Source organism: Sceloporus occidentalis, unplaced genomic scaffold, assembly GCF_023333645.1.
Source record: "Sceloporus occidentalis isolate IW3139 unplaced genomic scaffold, rSceOcc1.0.p SCAF_3, whole genome shotgun sequence".
In the NCBI taxonomy this organism is placed as follows: Eukaryota; Metazoa; Chordata; class Lepidosauria; order Squamata; family Phrynosomatidae; genus Sceloporus; species Sceloporus occidentalis.
In genome coordinates this window covers 175,337,877-175,360,182 of record NW_028316983.1, presented here as the reverse complement: position 1 = coordinate 175,360,182, position 22,306 = coordinate 175,337,877, and the positions used below count along the sequence as shown (strand labels likewise).

General features: G+C 46.6%; 1 protein-coding gene and 2 long non-coding RNA genes across 5 annotated transcripts in view; 2 read left to right on the top strand and 1 right to left on the bottom strand.

The window, feature by feature from the left end:
• LOC149317139 (uncharacterized) overlaps positions 1-5,287 on the top strand; it is a 28,403-nt gene extending 23,116 nt beyond the window's left edge. For both annotated transcript variants that reach the window (XR_016280585.1, XR_016280584.1), the window contains 3 exons: positions 1,893-1,976; positions 2,089-2,272; positions 4,552-5,287. This is a non-coding gene — a long non-coding RNA (uncharacterized LOC149317139). The remainder of the gene's footprint in view (positions 1-1,892; positions 1,977-2,088; positions 2,273-4,551) is intronic.
• Positions 5,288-8,852: 3,565 nt separating this feature from the next.
• Positions 8,853-12,249, top strand: LOC149317138 (uncharacterized). Its single transcript, XR_016280583.1, has 3 exons — positions 8,853-8,932; positions 10,502-10,636; positions 12,145-12,249. It is a non-coding gene; the product is annotated as an uncharacterized LOC149317138 (long non-coding RNA).
• LOC149317137 (uncharacterized) lies at positions 10,659-20,541 on the bottom strand. 2 transcript variants are annotated; one of them, XM_089516933.1, is made up of 5 exons: positions 18,780-19,882; positions 16,009-16,075; positions 14,183-14,281; positions 12,280-12,338; positions 10,659-11,346 (listed from the first exon to the last, which is right to left on the bottom strand). In XM_089516933.1, exons 1-5 carry the CDS (start codon positions 18,783-18,785, stop codon positions 11,248-11,250), a joined length of 330 nt encoding a protein of 109 aa, XP_089373059.1. In that variant the 5' UTR covers positions 18,786-19,882; the 3' UTR covers positions 10,659-11,247. The 2 variants fall into 2 exon arrangements, 1 of the variants encoding a protein (XP_089373059.1); XR_016280582.1 differs by lacking the exons at positions 10,659-11,346; positions 18,780-19,882 and adding an exon at positions 20,267-20,541 and having other exon boundaries at positions 12,254-12,338.
• Between the last annotated feature and the right edge of the window lie 1,765 nt (positions 20,542-22,306).

Genomic DNA, 22,306 nt, shown 5'->3' with positions numbered 1-22,306 from the left:
GTTTTGCTTTGCTTCATCCTTTAGATCCTTTGCTATATGCCCTGGGTTTTACGCTTGTCTTATCCATGGGTCATATCAAAATCTACCATTTAAGCCCCCAAACTTGCCCTCGGCTTATATATGAGGTCGACTTATAGTTGAGTATAAACAGTAACTATGACCACAACCTCTTCTTGTCTCAAGAACTGGATAAGGATCTCAAAAGGTCAATATCTCTGAATTAACAGAAGTAAGTCGGTGAGCTTCCTGCTATGCATATCTACAAGTCACCTCTTACAAAAAGTTTTTTTCAAGTTTACTCATAACCTCCCACCATATTTCAAAGTGTCAAACCAAAGCAATAGAAGTCAGACAAGCTTCTCCCAACTGACACACCACAAACAGAGCACTGTCATTTTGCAAAACTATCACTGTAAAACTATTCAGAATATAGAAGTTCAGCTATCTTGCATGCTACTTGAACTGCAAGTATCTGGGGGCGGGGGGGGGGGGAGGGGGCCTTTCTTTACATGTCACTTTGCCACACAAAAAAGTGTCTTCGTGGAAATCTTGCAAATCTAAATGGCTGATGATCTTTAATAAGCCCCAAATGTCTCATGGAATCAATGGGGAAGGATAGCCAAGAGCTCCCATTATTGCTGCAGGTCTCCTAATGCCAAAGCACCATCTGATAGCACGTATTTAAATGATTCGCTGGGTTACAGGGTCCAGTTATTGGTGTTTATGTTAATTAATTAATTTTCCTATTTCTGACATTTTGCATTATCAAATTAATTTCCAAGCCCCTCGGTTTTTCAGGTGTTCCTTGCTTACTAGCTGTTCATAACGTGACACGTGTACTAGAAATTGTGATGGTGGACATCCTTATGTTGATGGGAGAGTTGTCAACTGACCAGAAAAAACAGTGGCCTAGCCTGCTCCTGTATCCTTAACAGCATCTTTCCACAAAAGCTTTTCACAGCATGAAATGCATCATGACCACCTGTTAAGTGCGCTGAGATCAAGCCACTCCTGAATGACGTAAGAGAAGCAAGAGCCAGTAAAATAAACATTTAAAGTGTCAGGCGTACGAGAAAGAAACAAGGAAACCTTCAGTCATCTAAAACTTGTATCTAAGGTCCATTACTGCAATGTTACAGCATGGAGTTAAAAAGAAATAAAGGAGCTCATGGGATGGGCAGGGACCTCCAAACTGTTTTTGAAGTGTAGAAGTTCAACTTTGGCATGTGGGGTTATTAATTTTGCATACTTGCTGGTACTTGCAAAGGAAGGACAGATCAGTTTGCCATCCATTATTATTAAAACATCATTAAATGCAAACACACTTAGGAGCACAATCTATATGTCAAAGTGCCCTCCATGTGCTCAGTACAGCTTTGCTGTTGTTGCTGTGTGTCTTCAAGTCATTTTTTACCTAAAGCAAACCTATCATGGGGTTTTCTTGGCAAGTTCCTGCAGAGGGGGGTTTGCCATTGCTATCCTCACATTGCCATCTCACACTGAGAGAGTTTGACTTGCCCTACGTCACCCAGTGGCTTTTCATGCTCAAGCAGGGAATCGAACCCTGCTTTCCAGAGTCATTGTCCCAATGCTTAAACCACTCCCAAATAATTAAGTAGAGCAAACTGCAGACATGTTGACTCTTTTTGATAAGAGTCAAAGTGGCACAGAGGTCTGAGTGTTGGACTGTGACTCTGGGGACTGGGTTCAATTCCCCACTTGGCCATGGAAACCCACTGGGTGACCTTGGGTGAGTCACACTCTCTCATCCGCAGGAGAAGGCCATGGCAAACCTCCTCTGAACAAATCTTGCTAAAAAAACCCACCATGATAGGGTTGCCACATTAAGTCAGAAATGACGTGAAAACAAATAACAGCCTTTATCTTTCTAGGGAGAACTCAATGGCCCTTATCACAAGGCGGGTTTTGCAGCTCTGATCCAAAGTCAGTGGGGCAATGGAGGAGGCCAATGACAGGTCAGCGAAATCATATGAATTCACAATGGAAGGGCAGCTGCATTGTCCATAAAATTCTAGAATCCATCCAGCTGGCTTTTGACTGTGACATACTTTGTATCCTGCATCTCAGGGTTGAGTGGGAGACGTCAGGACCCCACCTATAGATCCTCCAAGCAGCCATGGAACCGATATGGTGGGCTAGCGTGGCCATGTCTGCGTTGGCTGTGCTTTTTTACCTAGCCGCGGCTGTGTATTGGCTGTGGGTAAAGATGACCTCCTACAAGCCTAACACAGGAGGACATCCACAGAGACAGGTGAGCAGTGCCCAGTGTTGTCGGGGGGGGGGAGGAGGGGGTCTGTACCATGCCCAGGTCTTGCAAAAGGGAGGAAAGAGAAACAATTGGATTTAAATGGCGAGGCTTTTCCTTGGGAAACCAGGGCACGGTACAGACCTCCCAAAAACAGACCTCCTACATGCCCCTGGACACCCCGGGACCCAGAGGCAAGGGAGAAAGGGGCCGCTCGGCCCCTCTTTCCCTGGTGTTGTCCCCAGAACGCATCTTACTGCACGCTGGAATGCCTCAGCTGCCGCCGGGCGTTCCAGTCGCATCCCACTTCCATTCCAGGGGGCATGATTTCGGAGAACTGTTCAAAAGAGTTATCTGAAATCACGCCCCCTGGAACAGAAGTGGGATGCGATTGGAACGCCCGGCAGCAGCTGCGGCATTCCAGCGTACAGTAAGATACGTTCTGGGGACCATCGCGTTCCCAGAGACAATGCATCTTATATGGTGTTATTGTTGTGTGCCTTCATTCATTTCCAACTTATTACAGTGCTCTTAGCAGAATTTGTTCACAGGGGTTTTATACTGCCTTCACTCAGGGGTCTCTTATCCCTTGCCTTCCCACAGTTCTCACTCAGGGGTCCCTTTCCCTTGCTTTGGGGGGGGGGGGGGAGGAAGGGAAAACCCCGGGAAGTCCTTTCTGAGAAATGGGCATAATCGCATCTGTCAAGTGTAAAATAAAAAAATAAAAAAGCGGATGTGCCCAATGCGAGAGGGGAAGCATATCTCGCCCTTTGGACTTAATCCCTCCCAGTAAATGACCCAAACATGTCCAGGGCCAAGTTCACATTGGCCTGGCCCCGGTTTTTCTGTAAAGAAGAGGGGGATTGCCCGGTTTCAAAAATCCAGCGCTGAGGGAGATTTGTCTCGGAGCTGGTGTGCAAAGCACTGAACTAATTGTGGAAACGCCAGTTCCAGGATGAACTTTGCCCTTTTAATCCGGTTTGGGATCCGGGGTAAAAGGTAGTCTGAATGGCCCCAGAATATGCTCAAAACCCACAGAAAGTGGAATGCTTGCTGCGTGTGTATGTGTGTGCATGTGAAAGAGAGAGATATGCAAAGACAAGGTAGTGGTGATTGGAAGAAATGGAACAGATTGTTCTGAATGAAGGCATGAGCAGCTCACTGGAACATTGGGGGAGCATTCCACACTGTAAAATGTTATTACAGGTCCAAATGGTCATGGTCAAGAGTAGGATTTCCATGTATGCTATTGGCTCTGAATCAGTGTCAACCTCAGTCCAGTCCAGTGTTATTACTCCCATCTTAAAGACCAGAAGAGTTGAATATTAGGGCAGAGGGAGTAGTATGAACACTTCTAAAACAGGGGAAACAGTAGTATCTACTGGTTTTATTTGACTGCAATTCCCATAATGTCTGACCACAGGTCATGGTGGCTGGTGCTAAGGAAGACAATGATCTCATCCTTTGATATAACATAAGCCTATCCTCTGATCTAACATAATCTACTGTTACTCTTGCCATATCACACTTGGGAAGGATGGCCTTGTGGCTGAACAGAGAGTTGAAGGTTATGCTTCACAGTACTACTAAGTACGCTATCTATTACATTTTGGTTCATTAAATGTAAACTTTAAAGGGAATTTTTCATTTTAAAAAACAATTAGATAATGTACACTCACATCCAATACTTCCATCTATAAATTTAACTGTCCCGCTAAAAATAATTTAATATCAACCTTGCAGTAATGTAGAACTACAGAATGCATCCTGTCAAAAGCATGTAGAAGTAGATTAGTGGGTTAGTGGAAATTAAATGAAAAGAAATAGATTGGTGGGTTAGTGGAAATTAAAGAGGAAAATAATAAAAAAGCTAAAGGGTATAAGGAAAACCAGTAAAGGGTAAGGAGTTACAGAGTGTCCAAAACAGAGATGCTGCCAAGAGTCCATCCATCTAGCATGTGGCCTTCCTCTCTTTCAGCTTCTACCTTTTTTAGCATTATTTTTTACAGTAAGTTGTGCCTCCTCATGATGTGGCCAAAGTATGATAGCCTCAGTCTTGTCATCTTGGCTTCCACATAGATTTCTGATTTGATCTGCTCTAGGACCTATTTGTTTGACTTCTTGGCTATCCATGGTAACCTCAGCACTCTTCTCCAGCACCACATCTCAAATGACTTAATTCTCTTCCTATCCGTTTTCTTAACTGTCCAGCTCTTACATCCATACATGGTAACAGGGAACACAATGGCTTGTAGGCAAACATTGTTCTTTTTTCTTTTGGACAGCAGAGCCAGGGGTCTGGCAGGAAAATCGGAGCGAGCAGAGAAGATGCATTCACCTCCTTCCCCCACGTGCTCCCTTCTGCTAAGCCACTCTCCTCTGAAGACCAGGAGACCTATGAACAGAAACTGGGCTTCGAGCTAAGAGAGATCCAGGATTTAATGTGGGCAGGCCGGTCCAAGTTGATTACAGTGCGGTCCCAAATACGGGAAATGGCCGAACTGGCATACGACTTGGACACTGTAATCGCCAAATCCCAGTCGAAGCTCTGTGAAATCGGTCAACTGAGGATGGCAGCCGGCCATGGACCGAGGAGAAGTCCAAGGAAACACCAATGCAAAAATGTGGTATCAATGAAGGAACTGAGAAGACTTCCAAGGCATCAGTAATTAGAATTTATTGACTGTAGTCCCATTATTAGATTATTAGTAGCTGGAATATTAGGGGCAGATTAAAATTAAATGCTACTTAAATGCATTGAGTGAATTAAAAATAAATAAATACAGTTATCCATCCGAATTCGTGGAGGGATCGGTCCTGGGCATCCCACGAATGCAAAATGTCATGGATATATACATCCCCTTCTTTCTCCATTCCCCCCACTCTTTTCCACTGCCTTCCCCTTCCTCCTATTTTTACAGCTACTGCCTGCCCACCAAGCTTCGCCCAGGGAACTAGTGGGGGCCTTCCCTCAGTCTGGGGGCATTTGAGACAGTGGGGCAGGGGCTGCCAAGGCCTGGAAACATCTTTCTGCCGGCAAACCGCCATGGCGATCCCCAGGCACATATGGCCCCCATCCGTCTGCCACAGGCTGTCTGCTTTCTTCCTTTCTCTCCTCATCGCCATAGGGCTGCGTCAGCTGAGCCTGGTCCAAGGCAATGGGGGGCTGTGAGAGAATGCAGAGGGGCCCCCCTTGCTGTCTCTCTTGGCTTTATCGCAATGGGGCAGGCGATCTCCAGGGACATGAACCCCATCCCTCTGTCTGAAGGTGAGGAAAAATGAGGGGAGAAAAACTGGAAGCATTGTTTTCATATTTTTCATGTCTTTTTTATTTTTCGTAATTATTTTACGTCCGTATTTCTTTTAGTTAAATATGGCCCTGGGACAGACAGACCCAAAGCGACTTCCTGGCAGCTTGTGTAGGATTAGGGACCGCTCATCAACTGCACGGTCTCTAATCCTAGCATGTACTAACGGCAACACCCCCGTCCACACGGGGGCCGCCATGATGACGCACAGCGTTCACATGGCTGCGTGGGGAAGTGACGGCATTTTGCAGCTCCTTCCTAGAGTGGGTAGTTCCTGCGGCAACCACAGAGCTGCGGGAACAATCCTGAGGAGAAAGGGGTGGCCCCTTTTTCCTCTGTAGGGCCAGGGTGTCCAGGAGCATGAAGCCCCAAGGACACCCCTTTTCTGGGCCATGGAGAAGCGGCATTTTATCGCTTCTCCATGGCCCAGAAAAACGCCGGATTGGGACCACAGGGTTGCTGGTGAGGCTACTCTTGATTGAGTCTTCCAAAAAACAAATGTCTGCAAAAGCTTTTAATTTTAAGTTTACTCCACAAAAGTATTGCTTTTGCAGGGGTAGAAAGATGGAGGGGGTAGAGATGGTGGTCACCCACTTGCTTTCCATTTTGCCTTGGCACTAGCTCATCTGATCCAGCCCCATTGCAATGGAGCTGGGAGAGGCTCAGGACAGACCATCCAAAAAGGACGGTCTCCTGGTGCCTCTCTTGCCTCTGTAGCTGCGTCGCAGCAACCAGACTGCGCAGCACGGCTGCGGGATAGAAAAAGGAGCAATTTGTGCAGTCGCAAATTGCTTGTGATGGCACGAGCATGTCACTGCTGCATGGCTCCGTCTGGATGCCGCACAGCAGTGACGTCATAGCTGTGTGCACCGTCTGGACGGTACCACACAGCTATGGTGTCATGGTGCCATGCTAGGGTTGCGAGGCATGTGCATGCGCCATCCCGAGGCAACCCTAGCACATCACCATGACATGCTAAAGGGGCCGTCTGTTCAGTTGACCCTGCCCCATTGCGATAAGGCCAAGAGAGACAGCAAGGGGGTGGGGGGCTCTGCATTCTCTCACAGCCCGATTGCCTTGGACCAGGCTCAGCTGACGCAGCCCTATGGCAATGAGGAGAGAAAGGAAGAAAGCAGACAGCCTATGGCAGACGGATGGGAGCCATGTGTGCCTGGGGATCGCCATGGCGGTTTGCCGGCAGAAAGATGATTCCAGGCCTTGGCAGCCCCTGCCCCACTGTCTCAAATGCCCCCAGACTGAGGGAAGGCCCCCACTAGTTCCCTGGGCGAAGCTTGGTGGGCAGGCAGTAGCTGTAAAAATAGGAGGAAGGGGAAGGCAGTGGAAAAGAGTGGGGGGAATGGAGAAAGAAGGGGATGTATATATCCATGACATTTTGCATTCGTGGGATGCCCAGGACCGATCCCTCCACGAATTCGTATTTATTTATTTTTAATTCACTCGATGCATTTAAGCAGTTTTTATGTCTTTTTAATGAGAGAGAGAGAGAGAGAGAGAGAAGAGAGAGTTCCCAAGCTGGATTGCCCAGACATGCATTCTGAAGCAGCACAAACTGGTGGGGACAACAATTGTGCCATAAAAGAAGCAATTGCAAGGTGTAGTGAAGTGGATATAGGTGAAGAGAGAGCTAGAAGGGCTAATGGGGACCAGGTGGAGACAGAAGGGGAAGTGAGGAGGGAGGTGGGGCCAGAGGCGGAGCGAGAAGGAGAGCAAGAGGAGGGGCAAGAGAAGCGTGGGGAGAGACCAGGAAGTGGCGGCCGCGAAAGGGACAGAAATAGTTAAGAGGAGCCCACAGCGGCACGGGATCCCGGCCCCTCTTCAAAGACGTTCTGGGGCCGAGGATGAGGGCCGCACGAGGAGGTAGTATTAAGAAACCCCCAGGAGAAAGGAGACTTTACTTACCTGGACGCCGAAGGATGGAACCAACCCAGTAAAGGAAGTCTGGAAGGACAGTGGTGGGACTAAGGGAGAGAAGTGGGAAGCTGGGCCTATCCCTAGGGAGCGTGAGAAGGCAGAGGTAGAGCCATGAGAGAAACATTCGGGGGGACAGCGAACTCGCCTTGTGGAGGACGGACCCGGTTCTCAAGAGGGACTCCAGCCCTGAAGAGGTCTATCTTTAAGAGAGGCAAGGGTTTGGAACTGTGGTTTTGAGTTATTGTTGGACTGTTCTGGTTGAGGAAATTCATATTAAAGTTTCTGTTGCTGCTGCACGAGTAGTGTAAGTTTGTTGCACACGAGGACTACTGCGTGTTCAAGACACGTGTTTTGCCCCAGCATGCAGCTAGCCCCGCCCACAGTGGTGGAGAATGTGGGCAACGCCCCTAGGGCGGGGCCTCGGACTAATCAAGAACAATTATTTCTTTGGTTCGCTGACCAACAGCAACTCCTTTTGCAACAGGTCCCTAACCAACAGGCTAGAGTATTAGAACAAGTTTGCCAAGCGCAGCAACAAGCCCAAGAGCATTTGGTCACAAGGCTAGCCAATCTATGGAGAACTCCTCAACCGGCAAGCACAGGAGAGCGGGACCGTGGCTTAACATGGACTGTGGGGTTAAACCCCCTTAAATTAATGAAAATTGGGCCTCAAGACGACGTGGAAGCCTTTTTAAACACGTTCCAGCGGGTCACCGCAGCGGCCCAGTGGCCCCAAGAACAATGGGCATTAATTCTAACTCCCTGCCTCACGGGCCCGGTGCAAGAAGCGGTGGACACTATGGCGGTGGAGGATGCCCGTGACTATGGGAAGGTCAAAGCTACTATTCTTCAAACTCTGAATATTTCAGAGGAAACCTACCGGCTCCGCCTAAGAGAACTGCGCTGGAAACTAGGTCTCCATCCTAGGACCTTGGGGCAGAAAATAAGGGCCAGCGGGTTGCGGTGGCTAAAACCGGCAGAGCGGACCGCAGGGGAGGTGGCAGAGGTCATTTTGGTAGAGCAGTTCATTAGCGCCCTACCTCTGCAGGCACGGAATTGGGTTAGGTGCCACCGTCCCAAAGATCTCGAAGCCGCTGTGGAGCTAATGGAAGCATTTACTTCAGCGGAGGAGAGCGAGTTGGGGCGCTTTCGACGAGGGACGGAAGGCATCCCGCTGCGAGGAGGGAAAGTCCCTATGGAAGTTGGGTGAGGTATCAGCTGACCCAGTGGACCCGGGCCCCGGCTCCGGGAGGGAACTGGAACACCGAAGGCGGAGAGTAGTGGCGTTCGGGCACCAACAGAAGAGGGGCCCTGAGAAACCCCACGTCGACCAGTAGTTTGCTTCACCTGCGGAGTGGAAGGGCACATAAGGCGAGATTGCCCGGCGATGGAATGCTCCTGGGCTGATACCTGGCAGGCGGCTCAGGTAAGGGGAAGCTCAAAGTCAGCAAGGATGGTGCGGATGAAGGTAGAAGGCCGGGAGGTAGAAGCCCTGGTGGATTCAGGATGCAGCCAAACTTTGGTGAGGGAGGTACCAGGGGCGGAGGGGTTCCGTTGGATAAATGTCCGCTGTATCCATGGAGATATGAAACCTTATAAGGCAGTATGGGCTCAGGTAGAGGTGCAGGACGTGAGTAGGAGGCTACAGGTGGGGGTAGTCCCCTCCTTAAAAAGGGAGGCCCTGTTAGGTCGTGACTGGCCCGAATGGCGGCAATTGATAGCAGAAGCAGAAGGCTTAGTGGGTGAGACTGGGGGTTCCTTTGGAGTTAGATGTCACTGGAGTACGGCGAGCTCAGGTAGTTGTTTGGCAACAAGATGATCCTACTCTAAAGGAAGCTTTAAGACAAGCTCAAGTGCCGGAAGAAGGCTTAACGCCCCGGTTTGAGTTAAGAGGGGATCTATTGTACCGAATTCCCCCCAAGAAAGGCCCTGAGGATGTGGAGGCTCAGTTAGTGGTGCCAAGAGCTTTGCGGGGGGAAGTGATGAGGTTAGCCCATGAGATTCCTATGGCAGGATATCTAGGGGTGGAAAAGACTACTCAAAGGGTAATACAAAGGTTTTTTTTGGCCAGGGGTGTTTGCAGAGGTGAAAGCCTTTTGCAATTCATGTCCGCAGTGTCAGCTTTTTCAGGACAAAGGACCGCCTGGAGGAAAGTTGGTGCCTTTGCCTATCATAGAAGAACCCTTTTCCAGAATTGCCATGGACATTGTGGGGCCTCTGAAACAAGCCACAGGGGGTTATTGACACCTGTTAGTGATTGTAGACTGTGCCACACGGTATCCGGAAGCTATACCCTTACGATCTATACAGGCTCCACGGATAGCACAGGAATTGGTAAAGCTTTTTTCCAGGGTGGGTTTCCCCAAGGAGATCCTGACGGATCAAGGCACTAATTTTATGAATCAAACCCTCAAGAGAATGTGGGAAATTTTGAGGGTGAAACCCTTTAAGACCTCAGTTTACCACCCTCAGGCCAATGGGATGGTGGAGAGATTTAATAGAACCTTGAAAGGGATGTTAAAGAAGTTTATAGAGAACCATCCCAAGAGGTGGCCACAGTTGGTGGAATCTCTCCTATTTGCTTTTAGGGAAGTACCTCAATCTTCGTTGGGATTCTCCCCTTTTGAATTGGTTTATGGTCGAAGACCCCGAGGGGCGCTGGATATAATGAAAGAGGGTTGGGAAGAGGAGGCTCCAGCCTCCCAGTCAGAATTGCAGTTTGTCCTACAAATGCGCCAACAGCTGAAGGAGATAGGGCAAATGGCCCGGGAGAATTTAGCCAAGGCCCAAGAGGAACAAAAGAGGCACTTTGACCGTAAGGGAACTTCAGGTAGGACAGAGAGTACTGGTGTTGCTCCCAGCACAAAAAGCTAGGTTGTTTGCAAAGTGGCAGGGGCCGTATGAGGTAACGAGGAGGATTGGACCGGTAGATTATGAGGTATGCATAGAAGGGAATCCTCCTAAAAAGAAAATCTTTCATATTAATCTTCTAAAGGACTGGAGGGTCCGAAAGGCCCTCTTCGGAGAGCTGGAGGAAGAGGAATGGATGATAGGGCCCCAAGCCGAGGACTTCTTAGGGGAAGGAGAAGTGCCGGTGATGTCACCCTTGAATGAGGCTCAACTAACCCAGGTGAGAGGATTACAAAAATAAATAAATAATAAATAAAGTTTTTATTTATATACCGCACCTTCCTCAGATCAGGGCGGTTTACACAAGTTACAATTACACATACAATGCATTAAAAACAAACACCATACAGTATACAATAAAATAAAGGGAATGGTGAGGGGGGAGGGAATCAGGTCAAAAGAATTTCAAGATGTTTTCCAGGGTAAACCAGGGTGTACGGAGATATGGCAACACGCTATTCACACGGAACCAGGAGCCATAGTAAGGATGCCCATTAGGCCATGGCCTTGGAGGGTTCAGGAGCTCATTAATAAAGAAGTAGACTCGATGTTGGAGCTAGGAGTAACTGAGCCGTCAACTAGCCCCTGGCGTAGCTTGCCAGTAATGGTCCCCAAACCGGATGGGACCGTAAAGTTCTGTGTGGATTTCCGGCAATTAAATAAAATCTCAAAATTTGATGCATATCCAATGCCAGGAGCTTTGAACCTGATAGAGCAATTAGGACAGGCTCAATACTTGTCATCCATTGATTTGACAAAGGGCTATTGGCAAATTAAGCTGCGAGCCCAGGATCGGGAGAAGACAGCCTTTGCAACCCCACGGGGTTTGTTTCAGTTCACCCGGATGCCTTTTGGGTTACATGGAGCAGCAGCCACCTTCCAGCGCCTGATGGACATAGTGTTGAGGGATCTGTCACATTGTGCTGCCGCCTACATAGACGATATTATTGTTTTTAGTGACTCATGGGCCGAACATTTAGAACATCTTAGACTGGTACTAAAGGCTTTACGAACTGCGGGCCTTACAGCCAATCCCAAGAAGTGTGCTATTGCCTGCCAAGAAGTGAAATATCTAGGGCATATAGTAGGGAAAGGGGGAATCAAACCCTTAAATGATAAAATAATAAAGGTAAATGACTGGGGGATTCCACAAACAAAGAAGCAGGTACGACAATTTCTGGGCTTGGCAGGGTATTATAGGCGGTTTATTCCCCACTTTGTGCACCTAGCGAGTCCATTAACTGACTTGACAAAGAAAGGGCAACCATGACGAGTGAGGTGGGGTAGGAGGGAACAGGAATATTTGAAAAGTTAAAAGCCCAATTGTACAGCTTTCCGCTTCTGAGAGCCCCGGACTTTGGAAAACCCTTTATCCTACAGACTGACGCCTCAGAATGGGGCCTTGGGGCTGTTCTGTCACAAATGTGGGAGGACAGAGAACATCCCATATTATACTTGAGCAGGAAACTGAAACCGGCGGAACAACGTTACGCCGCCATTGAACGAGAGGCTTTAGCCATTAAATGGGCTATTACGACTCTGAAATATTATTTATGGGGAGCCCCTTTTCAGTTAGTCACCGATCATGCTCCCTTGACATGGTTGGCGTCCATGCGGGATGCTAATCCAAGGATCACTAGATGGTACATGGCCCTACAACCCTATGCTTTTACGGTCTGTCATAGACAAGGTTTGCTGCATGCTAATGCTGATTTTTTCTCTCGGCAGGCCACCTGGACCCCATCACGCCCATCATCGCACGGGAGCCCGGCCCCTCTTCAAAGACGTTCTGGGGGCCGAGGACGAGGGCCGCACAAGGAGGTAGTATTATGAAACCCCCAGGAGGAAGGAGACTTTACTTACCTGGACGCCGAAGGATGGAACCAACCCAGTAAAGGAAGTCTGGAAGGACAGTGGTGGGACTGTAAGGGAGAGAAAAGTTGGTTGAGATATACATACTAGGGACAGATAATAATCTTATTAAACACTGACAATACATAACAAAATATTTTCATTTAATCAACTTTAATTAGTTTTTAAGCTATGTATTTCACAGCATTTTTAGTGATGGTTCACACTTTATGAATTTAGGAAATGTATGCAATAGAAGAAGTAAGGAAGGAAACGTATTTTGTTTAAAACAACAGTTATCTCCTTACTTTGTTATGGAAGTAACAATAAGTTATAATCAATAATCACAAAAATTCCTTCTTGCAAATTGTCCTTCTAATTTTATCAAATGCTGTCAACTTTGTCACTCCCTCACAAATAACAAATGGGGGGGGGGGGAATCCCACACAAACATCTCCTATTTCGTAACTGCTATGGTGATAAGAAGAACTGCTTCACTGTAGGAGTTTCACAACTTTGGAGGCTGAGCAGGAAACGGTTATTCATTGACTATTCCAGTTCATAGGCAAACTGCAGAGCTGTCTCTGACCTCATCTTGCAATTTCCATTTGGCTAGAGGATCCTAGTGCCCTGTGACACAGTGCAGTGTGCTTATTGAAACTTGTCATGGCCAGGAGACAGCAGCTGGCCCAGAAAGCTCTTCCTGTCTTCCAGATGGTAAACCAGTCCCAAAGGGAAACTTGTGGAAGTGATCATGGCAGCTACTACTACCACCACACCGTGCCTGTGTTGCCCAGGTCCCAGGGGCTCTGCTTTCTCTTTGCCATTTTGAAATACGAGAACACCCTACCCTTAGAAGAAAGTGGGTGTCTACAAGTTTTGTTGTTGTGTGCCTTCAAGTTGTTTTTGATTTATGGCAACCCTAATGTGAACCTATAATAGGGTTTTCTTGGTGAGTTTCTTCAGAGGGGAAAGTATAGTGTCTAAATGAAGGGAATAGTGCCACTCTATTCTGCTGTGGTCAGGCCCTACCTGGAATACTGTGTCCTGTTCTGGGCACAATTCAAAAAGGACACTGAGAAACAGGAGTATGTCCAAAGGAATGGTGAAGGGCCTGGAAACCATGCCCTATGAGGAACGACTTAGGGAACAGGGGATGTTTAGCCTGGAGAAGAGACAGCTGAGATATGATAGCCCTGTTTAGGTATTTGAAGGGGTGTCACACTGAGGATGGAGCAAGCTTGTTTTCTGCTGCTCCAGGGAACAGGACCCAGAACAATGGATGCAAGCTACAGGAAAAGAGATGCCAGCTCAAGATTAGGAGGAACCTCCTGACAGTAAGGGCTATTCAGCAGTGGAACACACTCTTGCAGAGTTTGGTAGAGCCTCCTTCTTTGGAGGTCTTTAAACAGAGGCTGGATGGCCATCTGTCAGTTATGCTGTGATTGAGATTTCCTGCATGGCAGGGGGTTGGACTGGATGCCCTCTGGCCTCTTCTAGCTCTATCATTCTATGCCATTGCCATCCTCTAAGGCTGAGAGAAGGCGATTTGTCCCAGATCACCCAGTGTGTTTTATGAGTGAGTGGGGAATTGAACCCTGGCTTCCTGAGTCGTAGCCCAACACTCAAACCACTACAGCACACTGGCTCTCAGGTGTCTACAAGTGTCCTGTATTGAATACAACAACAACAGTGTAGTGGTCCTTGAGAACAAGATGGCTATATTTTAACCAGAAAGGTGGAATGGCTTCTACGCCAGGGTATGACTCCTGTCTTTCCCATGATCCGTGATAGGAAGGCCTCTAGCCTTTTGCTGAATTGTATCAACAGACTAGAAAAAGTTACTGTTTCAGAAAGCAGTTGCCAGAATTCCTTGGTGAGTTTTCCAAGATTGTACTAAAGAGAAGTACAGTACCTTTTGTACTGAATTTCCCAATATCTTGCACATGGCTGTGGAAGTTGAAGACATGGATGTTCTTTCCAGTGTTGCTCCAAACAAGCACTGCAGGTCTGCCTGGAATAAGAAGGTGGGTTCAATACAAGAACAACAACTCATTTCATAAGTGCACTTGTAGATGTGTTATGGCTCTAATGAGTTTAAAAACATATTGCACCAATGGGTACTTTGGGGGATAGAAAAATGACAATTCTTTTGTCCTTCTCCTGTAGAAATAGCAAGTACATTTCTATACCGCTTACCGATATACTAAGCAGTTTACAAAGTATAAGCTAATTGCCCCCACCAAGCTGAGTATTCATTTTAGCAACCTACGAAGGGGTGCCAGGCTGAGTTGACCCGGAGCCTTTGACTGGTACTGAACTCACAACCTTGTGGTTTGTGAGTGAGTGGCTGCAGTATAGGCATTTAACCACTGCACCACTAACCAGTTCATCAGATATTTGCCATAAAATACAACTGTGGCATCCCGTCCTTTTGTGATAGCCATATATTGGCTGTCTTCCAGTTCATCAACATGGTTAAACAACTCCACATTCTACTGTTTGGGTTATGCTGCTCCCAGGATTGGCCCACAGATCTGACACTCAATACCCATAGCATACATGGTATTACTGCAGTACTGATTGGACTTTACTCATATTTTCTTGACCCATAGCTGTAATTCATCAATGGGGGCAAAAAATGTTATTTACAGCCTTAGGACAAAGCCATTTTTATCTCCTCAGTATACTTTACCTTTACCAACCAGCACCTTAATATTTGGCTGTAGATTATACTAGGTCTGCAATATTCTAATACAGATCTAAATACAAACTATGGTCTGATACAGACAGGCCGAAATAAATCTGTTTCGAGTCACTTTGGAGGTATGCTGTTTAAATGATACATGTGTCCTAATAGTCCAGAAGCTACATCAAAGCCACGCTCTAGTCCTAAGGACTGGAGTGCCGCTTTGGTGCTGCTTCCAGACTCTTAGGATGCATGCATCATTGAAACACCATACCTCCAAAGAGACTTGAAGCAGCTTTATTGTGGCCTGTCTGTATAGGGCCTCAGTTTCCATATACTCCTTGACTCTTAGTCCCCACTATTCCAGGCTATGCTTTTGTCTCAACTCATAACACCTCTCTTCTCTAAATTCTTTCACATCACATCGCACTATTATAAACCTAACCTTCCCATTTTCATGCTCAGCCAATCCATATGCAAATATATCCTAATATTCCACACCTGTCATTCATACCACAAACAGCACTGGAGCTATCTACCAACTCATACTATCTCAACTGTCAAGGCAAGATGTCACTTGACTTCAAGTCAAAGTTGACTTGAAGGCACATGATACAAAATGATACGTTCTATCACATCTTATGTTACACTACTATTATATACAAAGGACACTTCCTTTTCTATGGCGTTAAAATGACCTATATTGGAGCGGGCAACTTGTGTTCCTTTCGGTCTTGCTGTATTGAAAACCTGGTCATGGGAATTTTAAACAACATTTAAAGGACTACAGTTGGCCATCATTGTTGTCATTGTATACTTTCAAGTTGTTTCCAACTTATGGTGAGCCTCTCACAGGGGAGTTTTTTGGAAAGATTTGTTCAAACGTTTGCCATTGCCATCCCCTGAGGCTGAGAGTGTGAGTTGCTCAAGGTCACCCGGTGGGTTTCAAGGCTAAGCAGGGAATCAAAGCCTGGTCTCCAGAGTCACAGTCCAACACTCAAACCACTACACCACACTGGCTCTCATTGCCCACTAGATCCTCTGCTTATTACCTGTTTGCTTTATATCTTGTGTTTTTCTTCTTCTAGAACTGGCATCCAAGGCATCTTCAGAACATGACTGAAAAACAGAGATAAAAGTGTAGTTAAGTTATACTAACACATCACTGAATTAAAAGCACATGTTAAAATTCTCCTTCTCCTCCATCATCCACCTGAGCAGTAGATCAATATTCTAACAGACCAACATCTTTTATATCACACGTTGGAGATCCCATGCATGTGAAGACCACCTGATTGAAGCCTATGGTTGCAGAGCTCTCTCAGAAGTAAACTGGCATCTTGGCATTATTGTTATGTACCATCAATTTGGCTTCATTATGGTTGCCATAGGAACAAGATACTTCCCAGAGATACCATCATCACCAGCCTTCTTGAGTCTTGAAAACTCAGAACCTTGGCTTTCTTGATTGACTCAATCCATCTGTAGCACACTCTTCCTCTTTTCCTATTAGTAACAACTCATTTATATAGTGATGCTGAAAGAATATTATCTAATTTGAATGCAGAAGTTACATTCTGTCTCATGTACTGCACAATAAGTAATCTATTTTCAACATATAGCTGTAACAAGCACAGATATGCACACACAATATGAGACAATAATAATAATAAGAAGAAACAAGGGTCACATGTTCCAACTATAACCATACACAGCATTTAACTTTATTTTTATTCTTTATTCCTCTCCTGCAAGAAAATAGAGATACCACCATCTGAATTTTTAAATATATGAGCCCCTTGTGTTAGTTTAGCATGTTCGGTAAGAAAAACGTGTTAGCCACTAATAACACATCACATTTCTAATCACACGTATCTGAAAATAAGTTCTGCTTCTAAGTAAATGTGATTTAGAAAGTGTGTAACATAGCCATTTGCGTATGCTCTGTGCCCTCTGCTGGCAGCACAGTTATTTACCATTTCATTCCTAAACCCAAGAAACACATTCAGGGACAGCCACATTGGCCATGCAGCAAAATACAGGTTGAATCTCTCTTGTCTGAAATGCTTCAAAATCCAAAACCTTTGAAGCTACAACACAAGTATTGTAGCATGATCATCTGCAAGGTTGGAGAGGGATATGAAGCTAGAGATAGATGTGAATGGATTAAGAGCAGCACTGCTGTCTCCAAAGTGGAAGCGGGTGGTTGAAGGGCTCTCCTCCAATCTCCTGCACAATAATCAGGTCCCCTATAAAAATTAAATATGCAAACACAGGTATCCCAAAATCCAAAACACTTCTGGTCCCAAGGATTTTGGATAAGGGAGACTTGACCTGCAAAAGTATCTTGCATTGGGTAACAAGTGTTCCCACTTAAGTGTAGGAGTGAAAAAAAACAACAACTCTTGCTCTTAAGTGTTTCCACTAAACATATGAAGTGTCATGTTTATATCTATACATGACACATAATGTTCAAAGAATTAGACACGGACGACGTCTAGTGAAAGCATTAATCAGGAATGCCTTAACACTGTATATGAGGAGCTTCCTTTGAATCTCTGCAGTTTCGTTACAATTCGTTAAGCCCTGTTTCACAGTGGAATAGGATGATACACTTTAGAATTAATGCATGAGTGAGGAAATGAAGGAGTTGACTGTTTCCAAGAGTGAAACGCTTTCCTTCCAGAGAGGTAACTCTTATTTGTGAGTAGAATTATTCACAAATCCTATGCATGACTGAGAGCACTTGAGTTTCAGCGGCTTAACCATGGAAAGCAACTGGGTGATCTTGGGCAAGTAACATGGTCTCAGCCTCATGGGAAGGCAATGGCAAAATGTCCTCCAAACAAATCCTGCCAAGAAAACTTAGGCGCGTTACAGACTGCCCAAAATGGGCGGTCTCACGCCGCTGCCGGTTGCTGCATCCAGGAACCGCAGCGGCCAAACCGCGCAGTTCCCAGGTGCAGCAAGGAAGAACCGCCGAAATGGGGCTTCTTTCTGTGGCCCAGAAGTGGCGCCGTGAGGCGCTAGTCATGCACTCGCCGCGTCACTTCTGCCGTGTGACGTCCGGACGCTATGCGTTCGCGACATCAAAATGGCGCCCCCGTGTGGATGGGCGCCGCCATTTTGTACGGACTCAGTCCATATTAGGGTTGAGGGGCGTCCAGAAGGGACGCCCCTTCTCAACCCTACCACGCCCCTTCCTAACCCTAATACGCCCCTTCGGCGTGTCTGTAACACGTCTTAGTAAAGTCACTGTGGGGTTGCCAAACGTCAGAAATGACTTGAAGGCAACAATAACAATGCATGACTACTGAAAAGCAAGTGTCATTATGTTCAGAAATACTTATTCTGGGGCTGCATCTGCACTGCATAATTAATCCAGTTTTGACACTGCTTTAACTGCCCTGGCTCAATGCAATGGGATCCTGGGACTTGTAGTTTGCTCTGGCAAACCTCTGGGAAAGAAGGCTAAATATTTCATAGAACTACAATTGCTAGAATTCCCTACTATGGAGCCATGACAGTTATAGTGGCGTCAAACTGGATTGTTTCTGCAATCTGGATGCAGTCTAGGTGTCATCCTTTTATAATTTTTAGAATATCAAGTTTCATTCCCAGTTCAGCCATGAAACCCACTGGTGACACTGGTCAAGTCACACTCTCTCAGTCTCAAGAGAAGGCAATGGCAAGGTCTAGAAAGCTGAATTGACTAACAGAAATAAAACCAGCATTGCTGTCTACAAAGGAGACTAGAATCATCATCCTGACATTTGATTTTCTTTGTAGAGAAACTGTTAAGAGACACATTGTGTATTCTCACTTCCATCACCTCCTGCAGGGCAAAGCAATGCAACCCAGTCACAGGTTTACTCTTTTGGAAGATGTGCCCTTTTCCATGTAGCAAATGTTATGTCTGAAGCAATTCAAAGGGCCTTCTTTTTCGATATCTGTGTAAAGAGTTTCAACGATTGGAAAAAAAGATTGACAAGTTCAGTGGCCAGAGCCAGCGTAGCATAGGTGGCTTGAGCTTTGGACTATGACTCTGGAGACCAGGGTTTGAATCCTCCCCTGATCATCCATGGAAACCCACTGGGTGACCTTGGACTAGACACACTCTCTCAGCCTCAGAGGAAGGCAAGGGCAAGAAGACGAGGCCTCCCTCCATGCCATCTGACATCATCCGGCTTCGAAGGGAGCGAAAGGCAGGCCCAGCTCCGTCAGCAAAGTAAGAAGAGACCTCCCTCCATGCCATCTGCCATGGTCCAGGCCTCAGAGAGAGAGAGAGAGATAACCACCACTGGACTTGGTCCCCTTCCTCCCTGGCATTCCCTTCTCCTTTGGTGTTATATCTTTTTACATTATAAGCCTGAGGGCAGGGAAATGTCTAATTAACCATCTATAACACGCTCTGAGAGGGACATGGTGGCTTAGTGCTTAAGATGCCAGTTCAGACGATCAGAAGGTTGGCAGTTTGAGGCCTGAGTGCCCCTGGCTGTCCTACTCCATTTGCCCGTTTTTAACCATTTTATAATTATTTAATTATTTTAACGATGCATTTGATTGTTATCACTTTGTTGTTGGTGGTGGAGGAGCGGGTGAGGGTTGTCTAATTCTTTATTCTGCCAGGTTATGTATTGATTATTATATTGCGCTACGTATTTTTTATTTCATTTTACTGTAACCCGCCTCGATCCGCAAGGGGAGGCGGGCTAATAATAACAATAATAATAACAATGAGCACTGCCCCCTACAGGTTATAACTAGACATTCATGTCAAGGGACCACCTTCACCTTTAAGCCACTCCAATAGCCTTTCGGCTGAAGAGCGGGGCATAAATACTATAAATAATAATAACAATAAACCTCATGAATGTGGAAAAAACGCAAATAATAATATTAATAGTAAAAACCCCCCACATACTATTCTTTTTACCTCTCTAGGAATGTCCAGGTCCTCCAACGCAACTCTATGGCTAATATCTGCCAGAGGCTGACCATAGAGTCACGCTGGAGGACCTACAGGTGCCTAGAGAGGCGCCCTCTCTAGGATTTTCTTCCAGCACAACTCTATGGTCAACTCTATGGTGAACTGGAGGGGGCTGAGAGGTTCCTAGAGGGAACACGTTAATCAAAGCCGCCAAGGAGGAGATCCCACAGTTCCCAAACACTTCTGGTCCCAGGCGTTTCGGGAAGAGGGACGCTCGAGCCGCTGGAACCCAGGAGGAGCGCGCCACTTCCTGCTTTTCCCGCCCCGCCCCCGTGACGTCACGCATCACGTCGGGCGGTGACGCAGCGCGGCCAACCTACGGCACGCCAGTTGTGACCAAGATCATCACAAGCGGAGGCGACGGCTCCCCCCCGCCCGGTGAGTGAAGGAACCACCCTCGGCGCTTGCCCTCCGCGCCAAAGGCGTCCCCTGTCCTAGAGCGCCAAAGGCGTCCCTTCGCCAAGCGCCTGCTTCCTTCCGGACTCCCTGCAGGCTCGCTTCTCCATCCCCAGGGCTTTTTGGGCCTCTGCGTTGCCGTCGTTTTTCCTCCCCCTTTCCTCGGCGGTGGGCGGGAGGGCAGGACGCTAGTTTTTTGGCCAATCAGGAGGAGGCGATCAGCGATTGGCTGAACCTGCTGAGGCTGGCCCTCCTTTTTTTGAAAGGGAGGGGGGAGGAGGAAGAAGAGTGAGCGGGCGGCCCCAGTGCGCATGCGGGAGCCTTTTGTGGTCAACGGCTTCTTGGGTTGTTAGTGCGCATGTGCAATGCTGGGCTGCCGTTTTTCCCTCTTCTCTGCTGTGAAGTAAAAAAAAGCACACTGCGCATGCGCAACGGCTGACTCAGAGTCTCTCACTATGTTAAAGTGTATTTTGTTATTTATTTTTACGCCGCCTTTCTCCCAAGTTGGGACCCAAGGCGGCTTACACAATCACACACACAGATAAAAACATATTAAAACAGCGTCCACACTTGCTGAAATAATCCAGTTTGACACTACTTTCACTGCTATGGAATCCAGGGAACCGTAGTTTGTTGTGGCGCCACATCTCTCTGACAGAGGAAGCTAAATGCCTCACAGAACTACAATTCCCAGAATCCCACAGCATGGAGCCATGGCGGTTAAAGCGGTCTCAAACTGGGTTATTTCTGCAATGTGTTTTGGACCTCAGTCGCACACAGGATGCCACCACACTGGAAAAGTAACCCGATTTGGCACCACTTTAACACTTTTCTGGCTCAAAGCTATGGAATCCTGGGAGTTGGAGTCTGTTGTGGGTCCCAGAGCGGAGCAAACAAAAAACCACATCCAAAATAAACCCCTGAGAGATCCTTGTTCACCCACTAAAAGCAAAACTAAGGTTCAAAACACACTGCAGAAAAAATCCATTTAACTGCCATAGCTCCATGCTGTGGAATCCTGGGAACTGTATTTTGTTGTGGTGCCACATCTCTGACAGAGAAGGCTAAACGTCTCACAGAACTGCAGTTCCCAGAATGCCAGGGTAGCTAAAGCGGTGTCAAACTGGATTATTTCTGCAGTGTATTTTGGACCAAGGTTATACACTGATCCCTTGGTAACAGCTGGGGTTTGGTCCCAGGATAAACAGCGGTGTGGTAAAATGGTGTTGCTGATACAAAATAGCAAAAATCAAGGATACTGTATATGTATATATATATATATATATATATATATATATATATAATTTTCAAGGAGTGGACGATGGAATCTATGGATACAGAGTCCATGGATACGGAGGGCTGAGTGGTTAGAGTGTACTTCTCAACAAGAAGGCAAAGATCTGTTAACCTTCTAAATAAATATGTATAGGATTGTACTTCATGGTCTCATAAATCAAGATAATTTGGGCTGAGCAAACTGGAAAGCCCACCTGAAAACGAGAGTGTTCCCTAGCCCTGTGTGTGACCCCATGAATTTTCCATAGGGTTTTCTTAGGCAAGGAATACTCAAGAGGTGGTTTTTCCAGTTCCTTCTTCTGACTTATCACCTGCAGCACCTGGTATTTGTTAGCAGCCTCCCATCCAAATACTAACCAGGGCTGACACTGCTTAGCTTCCAAGATCAGATGGGATCTGGTGCCTTTAGGGTATTTAGGCCTAATTAGGGGGTTCTTATCTCTTACTTTAGTACCAGGGGTTGTGACCTCTGTACCAGGCCTTTGTGTTGCTTATGTATCACAGGTCTTTTGTTTTGTTTTGTTTTCTTAGCTGTTATGTGAACAACAACAGGTGAAAGAAATGTTTTCGAAACAAAATAGGTTTGTTTTTTAACATTAAAAACTGGACTGTATTTAGCAACTGAGTATGAAACATCATTGCTGTTCCATCGTAGCCGCTTTCACCTG

Bases quoted from the DNA above. Each gene is read 5' to 3' on its own strand.
- LOC149317137 (XM_089516933.1), bottom strand. The intron at 14,282-16,008 runs GTAATAAGCAGA...TTCTTATTCCAG, and splicing joins ACAAGATATAAAGCAAACAG to GCAGACCTGCAGTGCTTGTT. The intron at 12,339-14,182 runs GTACTGTACTTC...TCTCCCTTACAG, and splicing joins TGGGAAATTCAGTACAAAAG to TCCCACCACTGTCCTTCCAG.